This window comes from Thalassophryne amazonica, chromosome 11 (genome assembly GCF_902500255.1).
Source record: "Thalassophryne amazonica chromosome 11, fThaAma1.1, whole genome shotgun sequence".
Lineage (NCBI taxonomy): Eukaryota > Metazoa > Chordata > Actinopteri > Batrachoidiformes > Batrachoididae > Thalassophryne > Thalassophryne amazonica.
This window is the reverse complement of record NC_047113.1, coordinates 110,949,660-110,971,606: the sequence shown is the minus strand read 5'-3', so window position 1 is coordinate 110,971,606 and position 21,947 is coordinate 110,949,660. Positions and strand designations below refer to the sequence as shown.

The following is a 21,947-nucleotide window of genomic DNA, read 5'->3' as shown; positions in this document are numbered from 1 at the left end:
CACGCAGTGTGTTTCTGTTATCTGGAGTCAAGTTCCAGACGGCACAGCTCATGAAGGCCACAGCAGAAAAACAAACCAATCTTACCTTACACAATGGATATGTTGAACAAATGCAATGAGCTCATTCATGTGTTGGTAAAAGACGCCTCACCTTTGAAGAGCTGGTACATCCCGGGAACAATGATGAAAGCGATTGCCAGCAGCTTACTGCAGGTCAACACAATCTGGATCCTGGATGCCCACGTCACACTCATACTGTTTAAATACATAACAGACGCTGCGCACGCACACGCACACACTCACACACACACACACGCACACGCACACACACACACACAGGACACATGAAGGAACTTCATGAGGCTCTTGTCCGCTTTGTGTTTTTCTCAGGGCTTAATTAAGTCTCTTCATCCAATTAAAGTATTCTATATGTCCATTTACAGAACACAAAAGAAGTCAGTATTTCCTGTGCAAATTCACTGAAATGTAAAATGATTAAAAACTGTACCACTTCTGAATAAATTCAGGTAGATTCAGAGATTACAAGTAACATGTTTCCTTTCATGAACAAAAATTAAACAAATAAAAATGTTCCATATAACTTGTAGGTAGTGTGGTGGCCTCACAGTGTGAAGGTTCCAGGTTCTCTTCCTGCCTGGTCCTTTCTGTGTGGGAGTTTCCTCCCTGTGTTTGTGTGGGTTTGTGTCCAAAAGCTCTAAACTGGCCATAGGTGTGAGTGAGAGTGTGATTATCTCTCTATATGCAACCCTGCGACAGACTGACGCCCTGTCCAGGATGAACCCCCCCTCAGCACCCCCCACCCCCCACCACCCTGTGGCTCTTAATTGGATGAATGAATGAAAGAAGATAAGTTGGTACAACACATCCAAATCATCACTTTTAAAAACAGAGTTTCTAAAGAAAATCAGGGAATGGATAAAATAATTTTAGAGTTACTGATCCTTATTTTAATCGTGGAAACAAAAACAGATTCTGCCATCTGGGAAGTGGCCCCTTGCATTTCAGAAGTTAAGCAGCAGAAAATACTTTCTCAAAAGTGGCAAAAGCGGTTGGGATTATTGTTTTGATGAACATTTGGCTATTTTGTAGTCCAAATATGACATCTACCAATCACTGTGGTATTGAGGTGAAAGGATTACTGGCACATTAAAGGATTTATTGACTTTAAGCAGTTTAACTTTATGCATTTTGTCCACTGATAACTGATTAATGTTATTAATATGTGCAGTTCATCTTGCCAAAAAAGAAGCTGTTCAATTTTACACACAGTAACTGTAACTCTGTTGAATACTTAAATATCCCAGTATATTTCCCAGCACATCACCAGGACCAGTCAGGATCTAATTTATGTTTTGTGTTCTTCTTCCATCCAAGTCCACACTCACACAGTGAAACCTTTTGGAGATAATCCACCTGATAAACCCTTCAGAGCTGGCTAAAACCAATAGATAAATAATATCACAGAAGTAAGAACATTAGTTATGGTTTCTCTGGTCATTTTGTCTACCCTGCCAATGCTTTTAGTGTTTCTGCGGAAATATTTACAATATTTGTAGCAACCTATTCGTGCAGTTATGCAAGGGGATGTGCACTACAGTGTGCCTGAAAACGGAAACAGGTTTAGGCATATCCACATAGGTTTTGTATCATATAGGTCAAAATGGTAAAGACACATGTATGTCGGTTCCATCATCTGATTTATCAGAGTACTAGCTTCAGTTTTTGTGCCTGCTGAGTCAGGTTCTGAGGAACAATGGCTGCTTTTACAGCCTATCAGCTTTAAGCTGCAGGATTTGTTCAGTCTTAAGCAGGCTATCTCTGACTCAAAGTGTTCCCAAATATGTTGTCTGATAGTGAAGAAGAAGAAGAAAAAGAAGAAGAAGAAGGGCCTTTATTGTCATTGTACATTCATACAATGAAATATATCATTTAACCATCTTAGTTACAGACAGACACAATCCAACCACTAGGGGTAGTGGGCAGCCACGGTCCAGCACCCGGGGGCCAACTCCAAATGTAGAGATGCTGCCTTGGTCAGGGGCAGAGAAAGAAGCAGACCCTAAATAAGCAGGTTTATTATTGTGGGAGGAAACCCAAACTTTTCAAGAACTTTGACTAAAATACATAACTATTGGTCTGTAGTTGTTAAGAACTGAGGGGTGCCCTCCTTTCAGTAAAGGGAGAACACAGGCAGATTTCCAGATGATGGAATGACATTATGGAGTGTAAGATTAGAAATATACCTTAGAGGTTCTACGAAAAAATTTGCTGTGAACTTAAAAAAATTAAGGTCCAAGTACATAAGTAATGTTTATTTACGTATTAGCACCTTTCAAGATGAAATAAAAAAGTGCTTTACATTAAAAAAAATAAATAAATAGAAACACAGAAATTAAAAACATCAGTAACATAAAACTTTTTAAAAGAAAGCCTGTACAACTGGGTTTGAGCTTCTCTTTAAAAGTTCCACCAGAGTCCACAGAATATAGCTGCAGTGGCAGCGCATTCCACCGCTTGGGAACCACAACCTCAAACGTACAGTGTCTTTTAGTTTTCAGCCTTGACCTAGGTACAACCACCAGGTTCGGGTCCAAGGACTTCAGCCACCTGCTTGTTACATAAATGTGCAAAGGTTCACTGATATGTAGTGGCATTTGACCATGCAGAGCTCTAAAAGTCATCACCAAGATCTTAAATTGCAGTCTGCACTGAATGCAAAGAGGACAGAATGGGTGTGACCTGTGATCTCTTTGATGATCTTGTAAAAAGCCTTGCAGCTGCATTCTGCACCGTTTGTAAGTGATCCATAAAAGACTTACTCAGGCAAGGGAACAGTGAATTACAATCATCAAAATGTGATGAAATAAAAGCATGGATGATCATTTCTCACTCAACTTGAGACACAATATTTCTAAGGCAGGCAATATTCTGTAAATGGACAAAGCAAGATTGCACAAGATGGTTAATGTGTGTCAAAATTGAGAGCCTGGTCAAAAGTAACACTTATACGAGGTCTATTAGAAAAGTATCCGACCTTATTATTTTTTTCAAAAACCATATGGATTTGAATCACGTGTGATTACATCAGACATGCTTGAACCTTCGTGGGCATGCGAGAGTTTTTTCACACCTGTCGGTTACGTCATTCGCCTGTGGGCAGTCTTTGAGTGAGGAGTCGCCCACCCTCTGACTGCTGAGTGAGCAGAAGAGGACAGAGAGCCAAGGTTCTTAATCACCGAGGCAACAAACTCCTCAGGGGCACAAACAAGGACTTCAGTTTTTGCTGTATTAAGCGACAGATAGCTAGCAGCCATCCAGTGTTTCTCAAAATTAACACAGTTTCAAAGGACAGATACCTTAGTAACATTTTGAGTAAACAGCATGCAGAACAATGATATGAGACATTATCAAAAGAACCCAAAATGTGTCCAAGTGGGGAGCAAATATAACCCCAATTCCAATGAAGTTGGGATGTTGTGTAAAATATAAATAAAAACAGAATACAATGATTTGCAAATCCTCTTTAACCTATATTCAATTGAATACACCACAAAGACAAGATATTTAATGTTCAAACTGATAGACTTTTTTGTTTTTGTGTAAATATTTGCTCATTTTGAAATGGATGCCTGCAACATGTTTCAAAAAAATTGGGACGGGGCAACAAAAGACTGGAAAAGTTGATGAACACTCAAAGAACACCTAACTGGAAACAGATGAGTGTCATGATTGGGTATAAAAGGAGCATCACCAAAAGGCTCAGCCATTCACAAGCCAAATGGGATGAGGATCACCACTTTATGACCAACTGCATGAAAAAATAGTCCAACAGTTTAAGAACCAGCCCAGTCTCACGTTTTTTTGTTTTTTTTTGTTTTGTTTTGTTTTGTTTTTTTCGTGCACCCATGACGAAATTAGTCAAATTTTCATGACTGGGATTTTTTTTAACTCACTATTACTAACCCTACTCCTACCCCCAACCCTAACCATAGCCAACCTGACGCCCCCCCACTTCACTTTTTATTTCATGCAGCCATCACAGAATGAATTACAATGAATCTGTGCTGTTGTGATGAAAATGAGGCGCTTTTCGTCACAATAGCAGGAACCAATAGATTAATGTATATTTCCTGCTGCTGAATCACGACTTGCCATGAGACTGGGTTAAGAACAATGTTTCTCAACATTCAGTTGCAAGGAATTTAGGGATTCCATCATCTACAGTCCATAATATAATCAGAAGATTCAGAGAATCTGGAGAACTTTCTACATGTAAGTGGCAAGGCCGAAAACCAACACTGAATGCCCGTGACCTTCGATCCCTCAGGAGGCACTGCATTAAAAAACAACATTATTGTGTAAAGGATCTTACCACGTGGGCTCAGGAACACTTCAGAAAACCAATGTCAGTTAACACAGTTCGTCGCTACATCTACAAGTGCAAGTTAAAACTCTACCATGCAAAGCAAAAGCCATACATCAACAACATCCAGAAACGCTGCCTTTTCTGGGTCTGAGCTCATTTGAAATGGACAGACGCAAAGTGGAAAAGTGTGCTGTGATCTGATGAGACCACATTTCAAATAGTTTTTGTAAATCATGGATGTTGTGTCCTCCAGACAAAAGAGGAAAGACCATACAGATTGTTACCAACGCAAAGTTCAAAAGTCAGCATCTGTGATGGTATGGGGGTGTGTTAGTGCCCATGGCATGGGCAACTTACACATCTGTGATGGCACCAACAATGCTGAAAGGTACATCCAGGTTTTGGAGCAACACATGCTGCCATCCAAGCAACGTCTTTTTCAGGGATGTCCCTGCTTATTTCAGCAAGACAATGCCAAGCCACATTCTGCGAGTGTTACAACAGCATGGCTTTGTAGTAAAAGAGTGCTGGTACTACACTGGCCTGCCTGCAGTCCATACCTGTCGACAATTGAAAATGTGGCACATTATGAAGCACAAAATATGACAACGGAGACACTGGACTGTTGAACAACTGAAGTCGTCCATCAAGCAAGAATGGAAAAGAATTCCACCAACAAAGCTTCAACAGTTAGTGTCCTCAGTTCCCAAACACTTACTGAGTGTTGTTAGAAGGAAAGGTGATGTAACACAGTGGTAAACATACCACTGTCACAGTTTTTTGAAACTTGTTGCAGGCATCCATGTCAACATGAGCAAATATTTGCACAAAAATGAAAAGGTTCATCAGTTTGAACATTAAATATCTTGTCTTTGTGGTGTATTCAAATGAATATAGGTTGAAGAGGATTTGCAAATCATTGTATTCTGTTTTTATTTACATTTTACATAACATCCCAACTTCATTGGAACTGGTGTACAAGCCAAATAAAATAGGTTCTAGAAGAGAACCTTGGGGCACACCACAGGATAGAATGACAGAAAAGAATGTACACAGCAAAATTACCAGCATAAAAGTAACACTGAGAGTGTTAATTAACACTGCCCATGTCTATATAGTCCTCACCAACCCAGTGTGGACCCATAGACACTGTCAGTGTTAATTTAACACGGGTGATTTTCAGTGGTGGGCACAGTTCCACTAATCTGCTAACAGCTAATTAGCAAAGCTAACTTTTCAGATAACTTTGAAAACCATCAGTGGACCAATTAACTTCCACTAAATTTAGTTCTGATAGCTTTTAGACCGCTAACATGTTTTTGCAGGTATAGTGAATAAAGCTTAACAGTTAAAAACATTTGTAAAGCCTGAAATCATACATTTTAGTTCCTGTCAGTTACATGTTTTGTAGCAGACATACAGTTTTGAGAGGTGGAACCGAATCCTCTGCCAGCAGAGCAGACTAGCTACCAGAGAGAAAGGAAGGGAAGAAGAAAAAGATAATTTACTTTCACACCCATACAGTCTACAGATTTAATTGTATTATATATATATATATATATATATATAAAACTGACCAACCACTGATGACAAGAAACTTATTTTCCCATAATGCCTTTTGACATATGTGTCTGTAAACACAAAAACCTTTAAAAAAAAGTGCATTACTTTAAAACTAAAACATATAGCTGATATTTTCACTTTGTAAAATGACAGGTGACATTTATTTTGATAACTTGTCTGGAATTAGTTTGTTTAAAATTTTAAGCACAAGTCAAAACTGCCTTGCCGTGGATGTCTCCTGCAACACGTATGCAAGATTGTATGGCTGTGAAAATAAATGTTTTTTTTTTCTTTTTCTCCTCCTCTTTTCTCCTTTGTCCTTCCTTTCTCTCTGGTCACCAGGTCTGGCTGATCTTAGACAGAAACGCTGGCTCGTTGTTTGTGATTGGCTTTGAATTTACTCAGAAAGTATCAGTAGCTGGCAGTGTCAACACTAAAGGGTATTGCTTTAGCTTGTAGCTGTAACTTCTGCTAATTGCTTAGGGGTTTATGGGTTTAGCTTTATAAAAGTTAACTTTTCAGTTGGCAGATTAATGGTTATTGAAGCTAACTTTTTGGTTAGCTGTGTATATTTATCTGCAGCAACTGAAAACACCTGTTCGAGACATCGGATGAAAACGAATCGGGTTGACCCAGACTATGTCCTTAATCTCTCAATCAAAACACCATGATCAGCTCTGTCAAAAGCCACGGACAAATCCAAAAGTACAAGCACCAAAAGTACAAGAACCGAATATTCACCTGCATCTGCCTTTTAACATATCATTTGAAACTCGAAGAATAGCTGTTTCAGTGGAGTGCAGTGACAGAACCCAGATTGAAATTTACCAAGAATATTATGTTCAGCTATCACCTCATTTAGCTGTGTAGCCACTACTTTTTCTAAAATTTAGAAATACAATGTCATTTGAAATAATAAATAAAGACAGAGGCCCCCATTTTACCCTGCAGCCCGACTCCCATCATCCCTGCACTGTTCATCTGCAGGCTGGCACAGCCCCATTCCAATATATCTATGTGACAGTAAACGTAGCTTTGCCCATTTGTCTACGTGACTCCTTTACGTCTTACAGAAGTACATTTTTCCTTTTCTTTTTATTGTTGTTTATGCACCTATTACTTCTTACAGAAGTATTTTCTTTTATGGTTGTTTATGCACCAAAGACACCAGGGCCCTGTGCCTGCCACATGCAGTTCGTGGAGGACATGAAAGAGACCTTTAATGTCTAGATCAAACATGCGTTGCACCTTGCCGTGTTAACACCCGCTGTCGGACATGGGAGATGGAAAGGCATTAACGTATAAAGCAAGAGTTCTGTGAGCAAAGATGAATTTGCATCAGATACAGCTTTGTGTGACAAGCAAGAAAAGGCAGTGAAATTACATATGACTTGTGCTTGATGACTGAAAGGTGTTTATGGTGAATTTGTGTATCAAAGGTGTACCTTGGCCGCTACAGACCAGAATCAATGCAGCATGTTTAAAGAAGTCCCTCAATGTTTGTCTGCTCTTGGTGCATTCCTCTGCAGGACAGCAGCGCTTTGTCCCACCAACAACATCCAAAATTAATGACAGCGGAATTGAACCTCACCAAGTCATCTTCTTCTTCTTTTGGATTTATTGGCAATTTGCAAAATAACACGGTGCATTACTGCCACCAACTGTTTGGGTGTAGAGCATTAATGAAGTCTAATGTCCTCACCGGGTCATTCTAAATGGAAACCTTTTCAAGAATGAAATAAATAGTGGTTTCTGCTCCAGAATACAAAAAACAGAATGCGGATCTGTTCCGGAATACAAAAAAGTATGATGTTTTCCAGTTTTGTTTTCGTCCCACGAACCTGTTCAAAGCCTTGGACCAAAGAGTAAATGCTTGTTGACTCTTTAAGTCAACAAGAGGAGTCAAACTAAATGGATGAGATGCAGAGTTGATTTAGGTCAGTGGAGAGTGAACCCCCTGGTCATAATGCTGTGTTGAGTCGGCATGAGAAGATCCAAAGAGGGAACCTGATGAAATAAAATGTTCATTAAAACAATTTAAAATATCAAATTTGTCAGTAAACACACAGGAGTCTTTCACAGTTCATTTGTGGTTACAGTCCCATATGAGGATTTTATTACTTTTCAAAATTTCCTGTGGTCATTTTCAATTTCAATTTATTTTCATTTATATAGCACCAAATCACAACAGAGCTGCCTCAAGGCGCTTCACACAAGTAAGGTCTAACCTTACCAACCCCCAGAGCAACAGTGGTAAGAAAAAACTCCCTATGAGGAAGAAACCTCAAGCAGACCAGACTCAAAGGGGTGACCCTCTGCTTGGGCCATGATACAGACATAAATTACAGAACAATTCACAGAAACAATTCACAAAACGAATATACAGGAAATGCTGTTGGTGCACAGGACAGGAGGGTTTCCAGCACAAAATACAATTCCCATCTCTGGATGGAGCTGCTCCTTAAGCAGAGAGAAGAAACAGAACCGGGCATCAGAAAGACAACAAATACAGTGTAATGTGTAATATGTCAGCATTAAACAACAAGAAAAAAACAAGAAATACTAAGGTGGCCGCCGGCCACTAGCCCTAAGCTTCACTAAAAGACACAATATTTAGGTAAAGTTGAGGCTGTGGCCTGCACCATTTCCGAATAAAATAATTAAAAGAGTAAAAAATGTAAAACAAAACTATACCAGTACGCTAGCCATACAAAAGGAAAAATAAGTGTGTCTTAAGTCTGGACTTGAAAGTCTCCACAGAATCTGACTCTTTTATTGATGCAGGGAGATCATTCCACAGAAAAGGGGCACGATAAGAGAAAGCTCTGTGACCCGCAGACTTCTTATTCACCCTAGGGACACAAAGTAGTCCTGCACCCTGAGAATGCAAAGCCCGGGCCGGTACGTAAGGTTTAATTAGGTCAGCTAGGTAGGGACCAAAGGTCGGCCCATGGGTCTGCTTAGTAGCCAGTAATGCATGCTTATAGTCTAAGATAGCGTCACGCCACGCAAGGTGGAAAACTTCTAATTTTGAACGACGCCATTTCCGTTCTCGACCTCTTGCATTATGCTTGAGGTCACGCAGGTAATCACTGAACCAAGGTGACTGTGTTTTGGGGGAGTGGCACAATCATGTCAAGTGTAGTTTTGAGCACTGAGTTTAAACTATCCGCAAGACTGTCTACTGATTGGGTATTTGCCAGATGTGAGGCTAAGACATCAGGCAGTTTAGCTTCAAATTCAGTCTTAGTTGAGGACTTGATGCATCACAGTAGTGATATATAAGGTTGTTGTTGTTGTGTGGGCCACTGAAGAGGAGGTACTGCTGGCCCACCACCACCAGAGGGTGCCCTGCCTGGAGTGCGGGCTCCAGACATCGGAGGGCGCTGCCGCCTCACAGGAGCAGCCAGGGTGACAGCTGTCACCCATCACCTGAGACAGCTGATATCAATCACCAGGGAGGTATATCAGCAGGACGGCATCTCCACCTCATTGCCGAGATATCGCTCTACTAAGGAGGTAACGAACTCAGCCAGTTGTGTTGTTCAGGTGTGGGTGCGGCCGCACCCACACCTGACTGTTTCTGTTCCTTGCCAGCAGTACCGGATCCGACGAGCGGAGGCAGTGGCCACCTGGGAGTTCGGGACTTGGCGGCTCCAGTATTCCCGGGGTTCGGTGGCAGCGGAAATCGGGTGGTTCCGGTTCGACTCGGACAGACGTCTCCTATCGTCGAGCCTGCCCACACGACACCATTGGAATTCGGCTTACTGCTATAATTGTAATCTGTTGTGTTTGTTGTGCGTGTTCACAACAGTAAAGCTTTGTGATTTGACTTCCTCCATTGTCCGTTTATTTGCGCCCCCTGTTGTGGGTCTGTGTACCTACACTTTCACAACAGTTGTTCCACTAAACATGGCAGCGAAACTGTAAACTTAATAAGTGAGTGATCAGACACCACTGATGTAAGAGGCATGATGTCAATATTTGTGACAGCAATACCGCGTGCGAGAACCAAATCCAGGGTATTTCCACTAATGTGCGTCAAGTCCCGAATGCATTGCCAAAATCTTAAAGCATCCACAATTTCCATAAATGATTTGCTGAGGGGCTCAGAAGGCTTATTTATATGAACGTTAAAGTCACCAATAATCAGAATGATATCTGCACTAGTTGACAAGTTAGAGATGAACGCACCAAATTCATCTAAGAAATTATAATATGGGCCAGGAAGCCTATATACAGTGACAAAGTAATACGGCTGATTTTGGCTGATTCTTCTGACCTTGGCAATGCGTAATATCTTGAGCAGAGTGGAGAATCAGATGCTCAAACGAGTTATATTTGTGATCCCCAACAGCTAATAAGCTAAACCTAGATTTATAAATAAGAGCAACACCCCCGCCTTACTTCGCATTACGAGGGATGTGACAAAATGTATATGCTGGTGGGCAGGCCTCATTTAAGGGGAGGACAGCTGTAGGTTTAAGCCAGCTTTCACATAATCCAATCATACGAGGTCTGTTAGAAAAGTATCCGACCTTTTTAATAAATAAATAAATTTTAATAAAAGAAACGTATACAACCATGTAAAGTTCAGAATAGCGTCACAACAAACAATTCGTTTAAAGCAAGTTGCTACATCTGTGAGCCAGCGTCAGCGTCATTAAGGTTAGTATTCACTTTGTTAGGTCAAAATCAGATTTAGGTTTTCTGGTCAAAGAGATAAAATGGTTTCAGGGCTGCCTAAAAATCAGCCAGTCAGCTCAGTTTTAATTTTTCTGGCTGTAGCCCAGGCCGTGTCCCTTCCTTTTGGACAACTGGGCAACTGGGGAGTGAAGCATGGATTGTTTAAGCCTTTAACTCTAAATTTACGAACAGGGGCATGTTTTGGGGCCCCCTCACACATAGTGCGAATATGTACAGCTCAGGGCGATTCACAGCAGTAGAGCTTGTTTGAGAGCAACACAAAAAAAGCCACGGGATTCAAACCTGCACACTCTGATTACCAGACAGAAACTTTACCACTGTGCTACAGTCACTGTCTTGTAACAGCAGTGTAAAATGGGTAAAATCAACAAGCAGATAAACGTATTTTCTAAAAAAGAAAAAGCGTGATACATAACTGACAAACAGCGTTTGGTATGGCGTATTTCTGCTGAAAGTGGTGTATTTGTCATACTGCATAAGTGTAGCTTGTTCGTAGCTTTGGAGGCCAGGCTGGGCGAATTTGAGACTCGGCTCCGCACCTTGGAAAATCCTACAGCTAGCCAGGCCCCTGGAGTTGGTGTGGACCAAGGTAGCTTGGCGGCCGTTAGCTGTCCCCCAGCAGATCCCGAGCAGCCGTGAAAGCAGGCCAGCTGGGTGACTGTGAGGAAGAAGCATAGTTCTAAACAGAAGCCCCCTGTACACTACCAACCCGTTCACATTTCTAACTGTTTTTCCCCACTCGGCGACACACCCGCCGAGGAACAAACTCTGGTTATTGGCGACTCTGTTTTGAGAAATGTGAAGTTAGCGACACCAGCACCCATAGTAAAATGTCTTCCAGGGGCCAGAGCAGGTGACATTGAAGGAAATTTGAAACTGCTGGCTAAGACTAAGCGTAAATTTGGTAAGATTGTAATTCATGTCGGCAGTAATGACACCCGGTTACGCCATTCGGAGGTCACTAAAATTAATATTGAATCGGTGTGTAACTTTGCAAAAACAATGTCGGACTCTGTAGTTTTCTCTGGGCCCCTCCCCAATCGGATTGGGAGTGACATGTTTAGCCGCATGTTCTCCTTGAATTGCTGGCTGTCTGAGTGGTGTCCAAAAAATGAGGTGGGCTTCATAGATAATTGGCAAAGCTTCTGGGGAAAACCTGGTCTTGTTAGGAGAGACGGCATCATCCCACTTTGGATGGAGCAGTTCTCATCTCTAGAAATCTGACCATTTTTATTAAACCCTCCAAATCGTGACTATCCAGGGTTGGGACCAGGAAGCAGAGTTGTAGTCTTACACACCTCTCTGCAGCTTCTCTCCCCCTGCCATCCCCCCAATACCCCATCCCCATAGAGACGGTACCTGCTCCCAGACCACCAATAACCAGTAAAAATCTATTTAAGCATAAAAATTCAAAAAAAAAATAATATAGCACCTTCAACTGCACCACAGACTAAAACAGTTAAATGTGGTTTATTAAATATTAGGTCTCTCTCTTATGAGTCCCTGTTAGTAAATGATATAATAATTGATCAACATATTGATTTATTCTGCCTTACAGAAACCTGGTTACAGCAGGATGAATATGTTAGTTTAAATGAGTCAACACCCCCCGAGTCACACTAACTGGCAGAATGCTCGAAGCACAGGTCGAGGAGGAGGATTAGCAGCAATCTTCCACTCCAGCTTATTAATTAATCAAAGACCCAGACAGAGCTTTAATTCATTTGAAAGCTTGACTCTTAGTCTTGTCCATCCAAATTGGAAGTCTCAAAAACCAGTTTTATTTGTTATGACCTATTGTCCACCTGGTTGTTACTGTGAGTATCTTTGTGATTTTTCAGACCTTTTGTCTGACTTAGTGCATAGCTCAGATAAGATAATTATAGTGGGTGATTTTAACATCCACATAGATGCTGAGAATGACAGCCTCAGCACTGCATTTAATCTATTATTAGACTCAGTTGGCTTCGCTCAAAATGTAAATGAGCCCACCCACCACTTTAACCACACTTTAGATCTTGTTCTGACATATGGCATAGAAATTGAAGACTTAACAGTCTTCCCTGAAAATTCCTTTTTGTCTGATCATTTCTTAATAACATTTACATTTACTTTAATGGACTACCCAGCAGTGGGGAATAAGTTTCATTACAGTAGAAGTCTTTCTGAAAGCGCTGTAGCTAGGTTTAAGGATATGATTCCTTCTTTGTTATGTTCTTCAATGCCATATACCAACACAGTGCAGAGTAGCTACCTAAACTCTGTGAGTGAGATAGATTATCTCGTCAATAGCTTTACATCCTCATTGAGCACAACTTTGGATGCTGTAGCTCCTCTGAAAAAGAGAGCCTTAAATCAGAAGTGCCTGACTCCATGGTATAACTCACAAACTCACAGCTTAAAGCAGATAACCCGTAAGCTGGAGAGGAAATGACGTCTCACTAATTGAGAAGATCTTCATTTAGCCTGGAAAAAGAGTCTGTTGCTCTATAAAAAAAAAAGCCCTGCGTAAAGCTAGGACATCTTACTATTCATCACTAATTGAAGAAAATAAGAACAACCCCAGGTTTCTTTTCAGCACTGTAGCCAGGCTGACAAAGAGTCAGAGCTCTATTGAGCCAAGTATTCCTTTAACTAGTAATGACTTTATGACTTTCTTTGCAAATAAAATTTTAACTATTAGAGAAAAAATTATTCAGAACCATCCCAAAGACATATCTTTATGTTCGGCTGCTTTCAGTAATGCTGGTATTTGGTTAGACTCTTTCTCTCCGATTGTTCTGTCTGAGTTATTTTCATTAGTTACTTCCTCCAAACCATCAACATGTCTATTAGACCCCATTCCTACCAGGCTGCTCAAGGAAGCCCTACCATTAATTAATGCTTCGATCTTAAATATGATCAATCTATCTTTATTAGTTGGCTATGTACCACAGGCTTTTAAGGTGGCAGTAATTAAACCATTACTTAAAAAGCCATCACTTGACCCAGCTATCTTAGCTAATTATAGGCCAATCTCCAACCTTCCTTTTCTCTCAAAAATTCTTGAAAGGGTAGTTATAAAACAGCTAACTTATCATCTGCAGAGGAATGGTCTATTTGAAGAGTTTCAGTCAGGTTTCAGAATTCATCATAGTACAGAAACAGCATTAGTGAAGGTTCCAAATGATCTTCTTATGGCCTCAGACAGTGGACTCATCTCTGTGCTTGTACTGTTAGACCTCAGTGCTGCTTTTGATACTGTTGACCATAAAATTTTATTACAGAGATTAGAGCATGCCATAGGTATTAAAGGCACTGCGCTGCAGTGGTTTGAATCATATTTATCTAATAGATTACAATTTGTTCATGTAAATGGGGAGTCTTCTTCACGGACTAAGGTTAATTATGGAGTTTCTCAAGGTTCTGTGCTAGGACCCATTTTATTCACTTTATACATGCTTCCCTTAGGCAGTATTATTAGAAAGCATTGCTTAAATTTTCATTGTTATGCAGATGATACCCAGCTTTATCTATCCATGAAGCCAGAGGACACACAGCAATTAGTTAAACTGCAGGAATGTCTTTCAGACATAAAGACATGGATGACCTCTAATTTCCTGCTTTTAAATTCAGATAAAACTGAAGTTATTGTGCTTGGTCCCACAAATCTTAGAAACATGGTGTCTAACCAGATCCTTACTCTGGATGGCATTACCCTGACCTCCAGTAATACTGTGAGAAACCTTGGAGTCATTTTTGTTCAGGATATGTCCTTCAATGTGCATATTAAGCAAATATGTGGGACTGCTTTTTTGCATTTGCGCAATATCTCTAAAATTAGAAAGGTTTTGTCTCAGAGTGATGCTGAAAAGCTAATTCATGCATTTATTTCCTCTAGGCTGGACTGCTGTGATTCATTATTATCAGGTTGTCCTAAAAGTTCCCTGAAAAGCCTTCAGTTAATTCAAAATGCTGCAGCTAGAGTACTGACAGGGATGAGAAGGAGAGAGCATATTTCACCCATATTGGCTTCTCTTCATTGGCTCCCTGTTAATTCCAGAATAGAATTTAAAATTCTTCTTCTTACTTATAAGGTTTTGAATAATCAGGTCCCATCTTATCTTAGGGACCTCATAGTACCATATCACCCCAATAGAGCGCTTCGCTCTCAGACTGCAGGCTTACTTGTAGTTCCTAGGGTTTGTAAGAGTAGAATGGGAGGCAGAGCCTTCAGCTTTCAGGCTCCTCTCCTGTGGAACCAGCTCCCAATTCAGATCAGGGAGACAGACACCCTCTCTACTTTTAAGATTAGGCTTAAAACTTTCCTTTTTGCTAAAGCTTATAGTTAGGGCTGGATCAGGTGACCCTGAACCATCCCTTAGTTATGCTGCTATAGACTTAGACTGCTGGGGGGTTCCCATGATGCACTGAGTGTTTCTTTTTATTCACCTCTTTTTGCTCTGTAGGCACCACTCTGCATTTAATCATTAGTGATTGATCTCTGCGCTCTTCCACAGCATGTCTTTTTCCTGATTCTCTCCCTCAGTCCCAACCAGTCCCAGCAGAAGACTGCCCCTCCCTGAGCCTGGTTCTGCTGGAGGTTTCTTCCTGTTAAAAGGGAGTTTTTCCTTCCCACTGTCGCGAAGTGCTTGCTCACAGGGGGTCGTTTTGACCGTTGGGGTTTTTCTGTAATTGTTGTATGGCTTTTGCCTTACAATATAAAGTGCCTTGGGGCAACTGTTGTGATTTGGCGCTATATAAATAAAATTGATTTGATTTGATTTGACTGCTTGGTTGTCCTGGTCCTGCGGCATGCCGCTCACAGCCCTCACTCTCCGACACACGTGTCCTGTCAGACGTGACATTCAGATCACCTGCTGCATGTCTAAATGAACTGATGGTCCGTTTTGATGTTTTTATGTATTTCCACAAAACACGGGATCCGTGTTTTGACAGGTCCGTCAAAACACGGGATGTGTGTTGCAACTGGGATGTCCAGAACTGGAGATGTCTCAACAGCTTTGGGCAGCCAGCCATGCCCCCTGTCCCGTCATTGCACAGACCAAGATGTCACTCTGTGATCAGATGAGAGATGCCTCACCTGTGGAGGGGTGCACGACCAACACGTACACATGTTTTGTGGGGGGAGCGGACACTCTGGCATGCCACATGCAACAGTCATGGGACACTGAGACAAATTTCACATCCACCTCGACAATGACTGTCTGCTGACTGTTGTGTTAACAGTGTGAATGGCCACACATTTTGTAAGTGCCAAACAAGCGGTGTTTGTGTGTATCAGCTGGAATTTGGCCAACACCTGCTGCAAGAGGGTTCGATGGGCTCTCACAGCGCACACTGTCTTTCAGCCGCTGGTGTGCACAAACAGTTGTAGCGACAAGTGTACGAGGCAGCTACAATTTTACACATTTTGCACAGGATTCCTGCATCATGTGCAATTTATGTGTAAATCGACCAACTTCGCACTATGTGTCAACGGGCCCTTACTTATGATTTTAGTAAAAGCATCACAAAAAAAGGCTTAGTCACAAAAATGCTTAAAATCTCTTTTAAAAATAATAGAGGTCTTTCCTTTGAACGTTTGGCTTGTCTAATTGTGGCAATGACACATTGGTCACTGATGTCATTTGCAAAAATATACAAATATCACAGTATTTATGGAGAATTTGTGAAAAAAAACAAACAAGAAGAGAACATTTGTGAGGGTGTTTGGGATTAGTACGAATTTAACCATTACTTATAGTACTACAAAAGAAAAAAGAAACCTTCTATGAACATCAGTCAAGAGGACTCAGATGTGCAGCAGCACCAAAGTAAAAAGAGCAATGGTTTATGCACCTGCTCATATGTTATGGTGACTCATGGCGAAACAGCTCGAATGATCGAACCATGAAACATCATGCCGACAGACAGGTGAGTATGATGCCGGTGCGACAGTTCGTGCACGCGGGAACACACTGCCAGCAGCTGCACGATGTGGTTACACATCGTGCAGCTGCTGTGAAGAAAAAATTAATTAAAATTTTTTTTTAATGATTTTAACTGATTTTCAGTCTGATTTCAGGAAGCAACATAGCACAACCACTGCTGCCTTAAAAGTAGTCAATGACATCATTACCACCCTGGACAATAAACATCATTGTGCAGCCCTGTTCATAGATCTCACAAAAGCTTTTGATACAGTTGATCATACATTATTGGAACATGGGCTCACTGCATGCGGATTTTCAAATCAGCCAGTAAAATGGTTTCACAACTACCTCTCAAGCCAGACTCAATGTGTGAAGATAGATGGATTCACATCACAAACACTCACCATCACCAAGGGAGTACCACAAGGATCAGTATTAGGACCTCTACCATTCATTCTCTACATTAATAACATAAATCAGAATATCCTAAATGCACATTCACATTTTTACGCTGATGACACAATCATCTACAGCTCTGCACACTCACCCGCACAAGCCATCACTTATTTACAATCAGCTTTCGACATTGTTCAAAATAATCTTCTTAATCTAAAACGTATCCTAAACTCAGACAAAACAAAAGTCATGTTGTTTTCAAACACCAAATCCAACCTTCAAATCCTGCCACAAATCACCACCTTGCAGGGAATTCAAATAGAATTTATTAAACAATACAAATATCTTGGAATTTGGATTGACAATACACTTTCATTTGCACATCATATTAATCTGCTTGTAAATCGACTCAGAATCAGTTCAGGTTTTTTTTTTTTTAATTCGGACTTGTCTGTCCTTTGAGGCCCGGAGGAGGCTTGTTGCCGCCACTTTTATGCCAATGTTGGACTATGGCGATGCATTGTACATGCAGTCATCAGCTCAGAGTCTGAGAGCTCTTGATGCTGTCTATCATGGAGCTCTGAGGTTCATCACTGGCCTCAGAGCTCTTACACATCACTGTATTCATTATGCTCTTGTTGGTTGGTCCTCCTTGGTGTTTCGCAGGCTTAGGCATCTGTATTTATTCATCTATAAATGTTTACTTGGTCAGCTTCCTTGTTACTTACGAATGTATATTTCTCGGAAATGTATTGGTTCCTATCAACTTCGTTCTGCCGACCGTTTTTTATTGTCAGTCCCAAAGGTCCGGTCTAGGAAAGAAGGGCTTTCAGTTTGCTGCACCCTCTGCATGGAACCTTTTACAGAATGACCTAAAACTGAGGGAGCTGGTCTCCTTAGAATCTTTTAAAGGACTTTTAAATGACAGAGATGCTGGCACATTGACATGTAGTTGTTTTAACTGATTTTTTTTTTTTTATTATATTGTAAAAATGTGTTGTTTTTGAACTTTTATACTGAAACTTTTCCATTGGCTGGTAATTGTTTATTCTGTATGTGTGGTGGAATGCTGAAATTGACATGTAACCTTGCTGCCTGTCTTGCCCAGGATGTTCTTGTAAAACAGATTTTTAATCTCAATGAGACTCTTTTCCTGGTTAAATAAAGGTTTAATAATAATAATAATAACATGCTGTGATGGTTTTGTGCATGCGGGAACACAGCAGCTTTTCACAGCATCTGCGTGATGTGGTTACACATTGGGCAGCTGCTGAAAAAAAAATACATGCCACCCATGGGACTCAAACCAGCACCTAGATTGGATGATGTCTTAGCTTCACATTTGGCAAATACCCAATCAGTAGACAGTCTTGTGGATAGTTTAAACTCAGTGCTCAAAACTGCACTCGACATGATTGTGCCACCTGTGTTAAAACTGAGCTCCTCCAAAACACAGTCACCTTGGTTCAGTGATTACCTGTGTGACCTGAAGCATAAAGCAAGAGGTCTACAACGGAAATGGCATTGTTCAAAGTTAAAAGTTTTCCACCTCGTGTGGCGTGATGCTATCTTAGAGGATAAGCATGCATTACTGGCAACAAAGCAGTCCTATTACTCTGATTTGATCAACAAAAACAAGCATAACTCAAAGTTCTTGTTCGACACGGTGGCAAAACTTATTCATGGACAACCACCTGTATTTCACTCTCCTTTTACAGCACAAGATTTCCTGGATTACTTTGAGAAGAAAATAGAAGACATGAGGTTAAACATATCCCAGCATGCCTCAACCCAGCCACTACACCCTGCTATTGTGGTGGGCGCCACTACTAAGGTATTACCTTGAGTCACAGAATTTGAAAGTATCTCTCTAGGCATGCTGATGAAACTCGTAATGTCAACAAAAAGCACAACCTGCTTATACTATATCCTATATAGTATCCTATATCAACAAAACTGTTTAAGGACCTGTGGTCCACTCTTGGGCTGACTGTGCTGGAAATTATTAATCTTTCTTTAACTACTGGATCTGTTCCTAAATGTTTCAAAACTGCAGTGACTAAACCATTACTTAAGAAACCTAATCTTGACACTAGTGTATTGAAAAACTATCGGCCGATATCAAATCAATCATTTTGCTCTAAAATTCTGGAAAAAGTGGTGTCACGGCAGCTTGTAGACTATCTTACTGAGACTAATCTCTTTGAGCCACTGCAGTCTGCTTTTAGAAAATATCATTCCACAGAGACGGCTCTCACTAAAGTGGTGAACGATCTTCTGCTTGCAATGGATTCCGACACCACTACGGTTCTGGTGCTGTTAGATCTCAGTGCTGCATTTGATACAGTGGATCATCATATTCTACTTGACAGGTTGTGAAATCACTTTGGGATTACTGGGAGTGCCCTTGCACGGTTGACGTCATACTTTAGCAGTCGTTCTCACTGTGTTTTGTACAGTAATACTACCTTAGTGACATGAAATTTGAGGTTCCACAGGGGTCCGTCTTAGGCCCCCTGCTTTTCTCCCTTTATATAGCACCCCTTGGGCACAAATTGTGGCATTTTGGGATTAACTTTCACTGCTATGCTGATGATACTCATACTTATACATGACGATAACTGCTGGTAATCTCATCCACATAAAATCCTTAGAAGATTGCCTTGCATCAGTGAGAAGAAGGATGTCCAGAAATTTCCTACTTTTAAATTCTGATAAGACTGAAATGATGGTTCTTGGTCCAGTGAGACATCTGCATCAATTTGACCAGTTAACGCTTAGCCTAGGCTCGTGTGTCATACATCACACTGACAAAGTGAGGAACCTTTGGGTAATTTTTGATCCTACATTGTCCTTTGACCTCCACATTAGAAAAATTACAAGGACTGCTTTCTTCCACCTGCGAAATATAGCGAAGATTCGTCCCATCCTGTCTATGGCTGATGCTGAGACCCTGATCCATGTGTTTATCTCTTCTAGATTGGACTACTGCAATGTTCTATTTTCTGGTTTACCAGTCCAGCATTAGGGCTCTCCAGTTGGTTAAAAATGCTGCAGCCAGACTTTTGACATGAAGCAGAACGTTTGACCACATTACACTCATTTTGCCATCTCTTCACTGTCTTCCTGTCCCAGTGAGATCAGATTTTAAGGTTCTGCTACTAACCTATAAAATTGTTCAGGGACCGGCACCTCCCTACCTAGCTGACCTAATTAAACCCTACGTACCAGCCTGGGCTTTGCATTCTCAGGGTGCAGGACTACTTTATGTCCCTAAGGTGAATAAGAAGTCTGCGGGTCACAGAGCTTTCTCTTATTGTGCCCTTGTTCTGTGGAATGATCTCCCTGCGTCAATAAAACAGTCAGATTCTGTGAAGACTTTCATGTCCGGACTTAAGACGCACTTATTTTCCCTTTTGTATGGCTGGCATACTGACATAGTATAGTTCTGCACTCTTTAGTCTTTTAATTAATTTTATTAGGAAACGGAGCATGCTGCAGCCTCAACTTTACCTAAATTCTGGGTCTTTTATTGAAGCTTAGGGGTAGTGGCCGATGATTACCTTAGTATCCTGTTTATAGTTTTGATTAATGCTGGCAAATTACTCTGGATTTCTTGTCTTTCTGATGTCTGATTCTGTTTTTTCTCTCTTTTTAAGGTGCAGCTCCATCCAGAGATGGGTGTGGTCTTTGTGCTGGAAACCCTCCTGTCCTGTGCATCAACAGCATTTCTTGTATATTTGTTTTGTGAATTGTTTCTGTAATTTATGTTTGTATCATGGCCCAAGCAGAGGGTCACCCCTTTGAGTCTGGTCTTCTTGAAGTTTCTTCCTCAGAGGGAGTTTTTTTCTTACCACTGTTGCTCTGGGGGTTAGTAAGGTTAGACCTTACCTGTGTGAAGTGCCTTGAGGCAGCTGTGTTGTGATTTGGTGCTATATAAATTAAAATAAATTGAAATTGAAATTGAAAGAGCGTGAAATGGGTAAAATCAACAAGCAGATAAATGTATTTTCTAAAAAAAAAAAAAAAGCGCTGTGATAACTGACCAAACATTGTTTGGTACAGTGTATTTCTGCTGATACATGACTGAAAGTGATGTATTTGTCATACTGTTGGCTTGTCGTGGTCGTGCGGCGTGCTGCTCACAGCCCTCACAGCCCAACACGTGTCCTGTCAGACGTGACATTCAGATCACCTGTTGCGTGTCCAAACTGACTGATGGCTTGTTTTTTATGTTTTTATGTATTTCCACACAAGCACACACAGGCATGTGTCCATCAAAAGTGATATGTGTTTTTATGTATTTCCAGTGGTGGGCACAGTTCTGCTAATCCGCTAACCTCTAATTAGCGAAGCTAACATTTTCATTATCAGATTAGCTTTTCAGATAACTTTGAAAACCATCATTGGATCAATTATTTTCTGATAAATTTTGGTCCAATAATTTTTAGATTGTTAACATATTATTGTAAGCTTAGTGAATAAAGTTTTAACAGTTAATATACATTTTTAAAGTCTGATATCAAAGATTTTAGAGCCTACCTGTTAAATATTTTTTAGTGGACATACAGTTCTATCCTCTACAAATAGAGAAGAGCTGGTTTCAGGAGAAACCGCTCTATTAGTGTAGCAGATTAGAGAATATTTCCCGGGGAATCTTTCAAATGGTGATACAAGCACCAAATTCAACACAAATAGTCCTGTGACATTACTCTTTTGAAAAAGTAGACTATCCACTCGATTTTTCAATAGGCAGCCAGGTAGGGGTCAATGAAGAATTACACAGGGATCAAAATAAAAAGATGCTCCAATCATATTGAAAACTATACCACATTATTCATCCAACCATAAAGATTCCAAAAAGGTATAGTTTGGACTATCTTTGACTGAATGCTATGAAGTTATGGGGCAAAAACAGCAAAAACGGTGACAAAGCTCAATTTCAGTTTGTACGGGAGGCCAAAGTTAAAGTTGCTCCA

General features: G+C 40.7%; 1 protein-coding gene across 1 annotated transcript in view; it reads right to left on the bottom strand.

Moving 5' to 3' along the window:
- slc7a11 (solute carrier family 7 member 11) overlaps positions 1-21,947 on the bottom strand; it is a 130,856-nt gene that overhangs the window by 55,244 nt on the left and 53,665 nt on the right. The window contains exon 4 of the mRNA XM_034181019.1: positions 152-277. Coding sequence (XP_034036910.1) covers positions 152-277 — 126 coding nt within the window. The remainder of the gene's footprint in view (positions 1-151; positions 278-21,947) is intronic.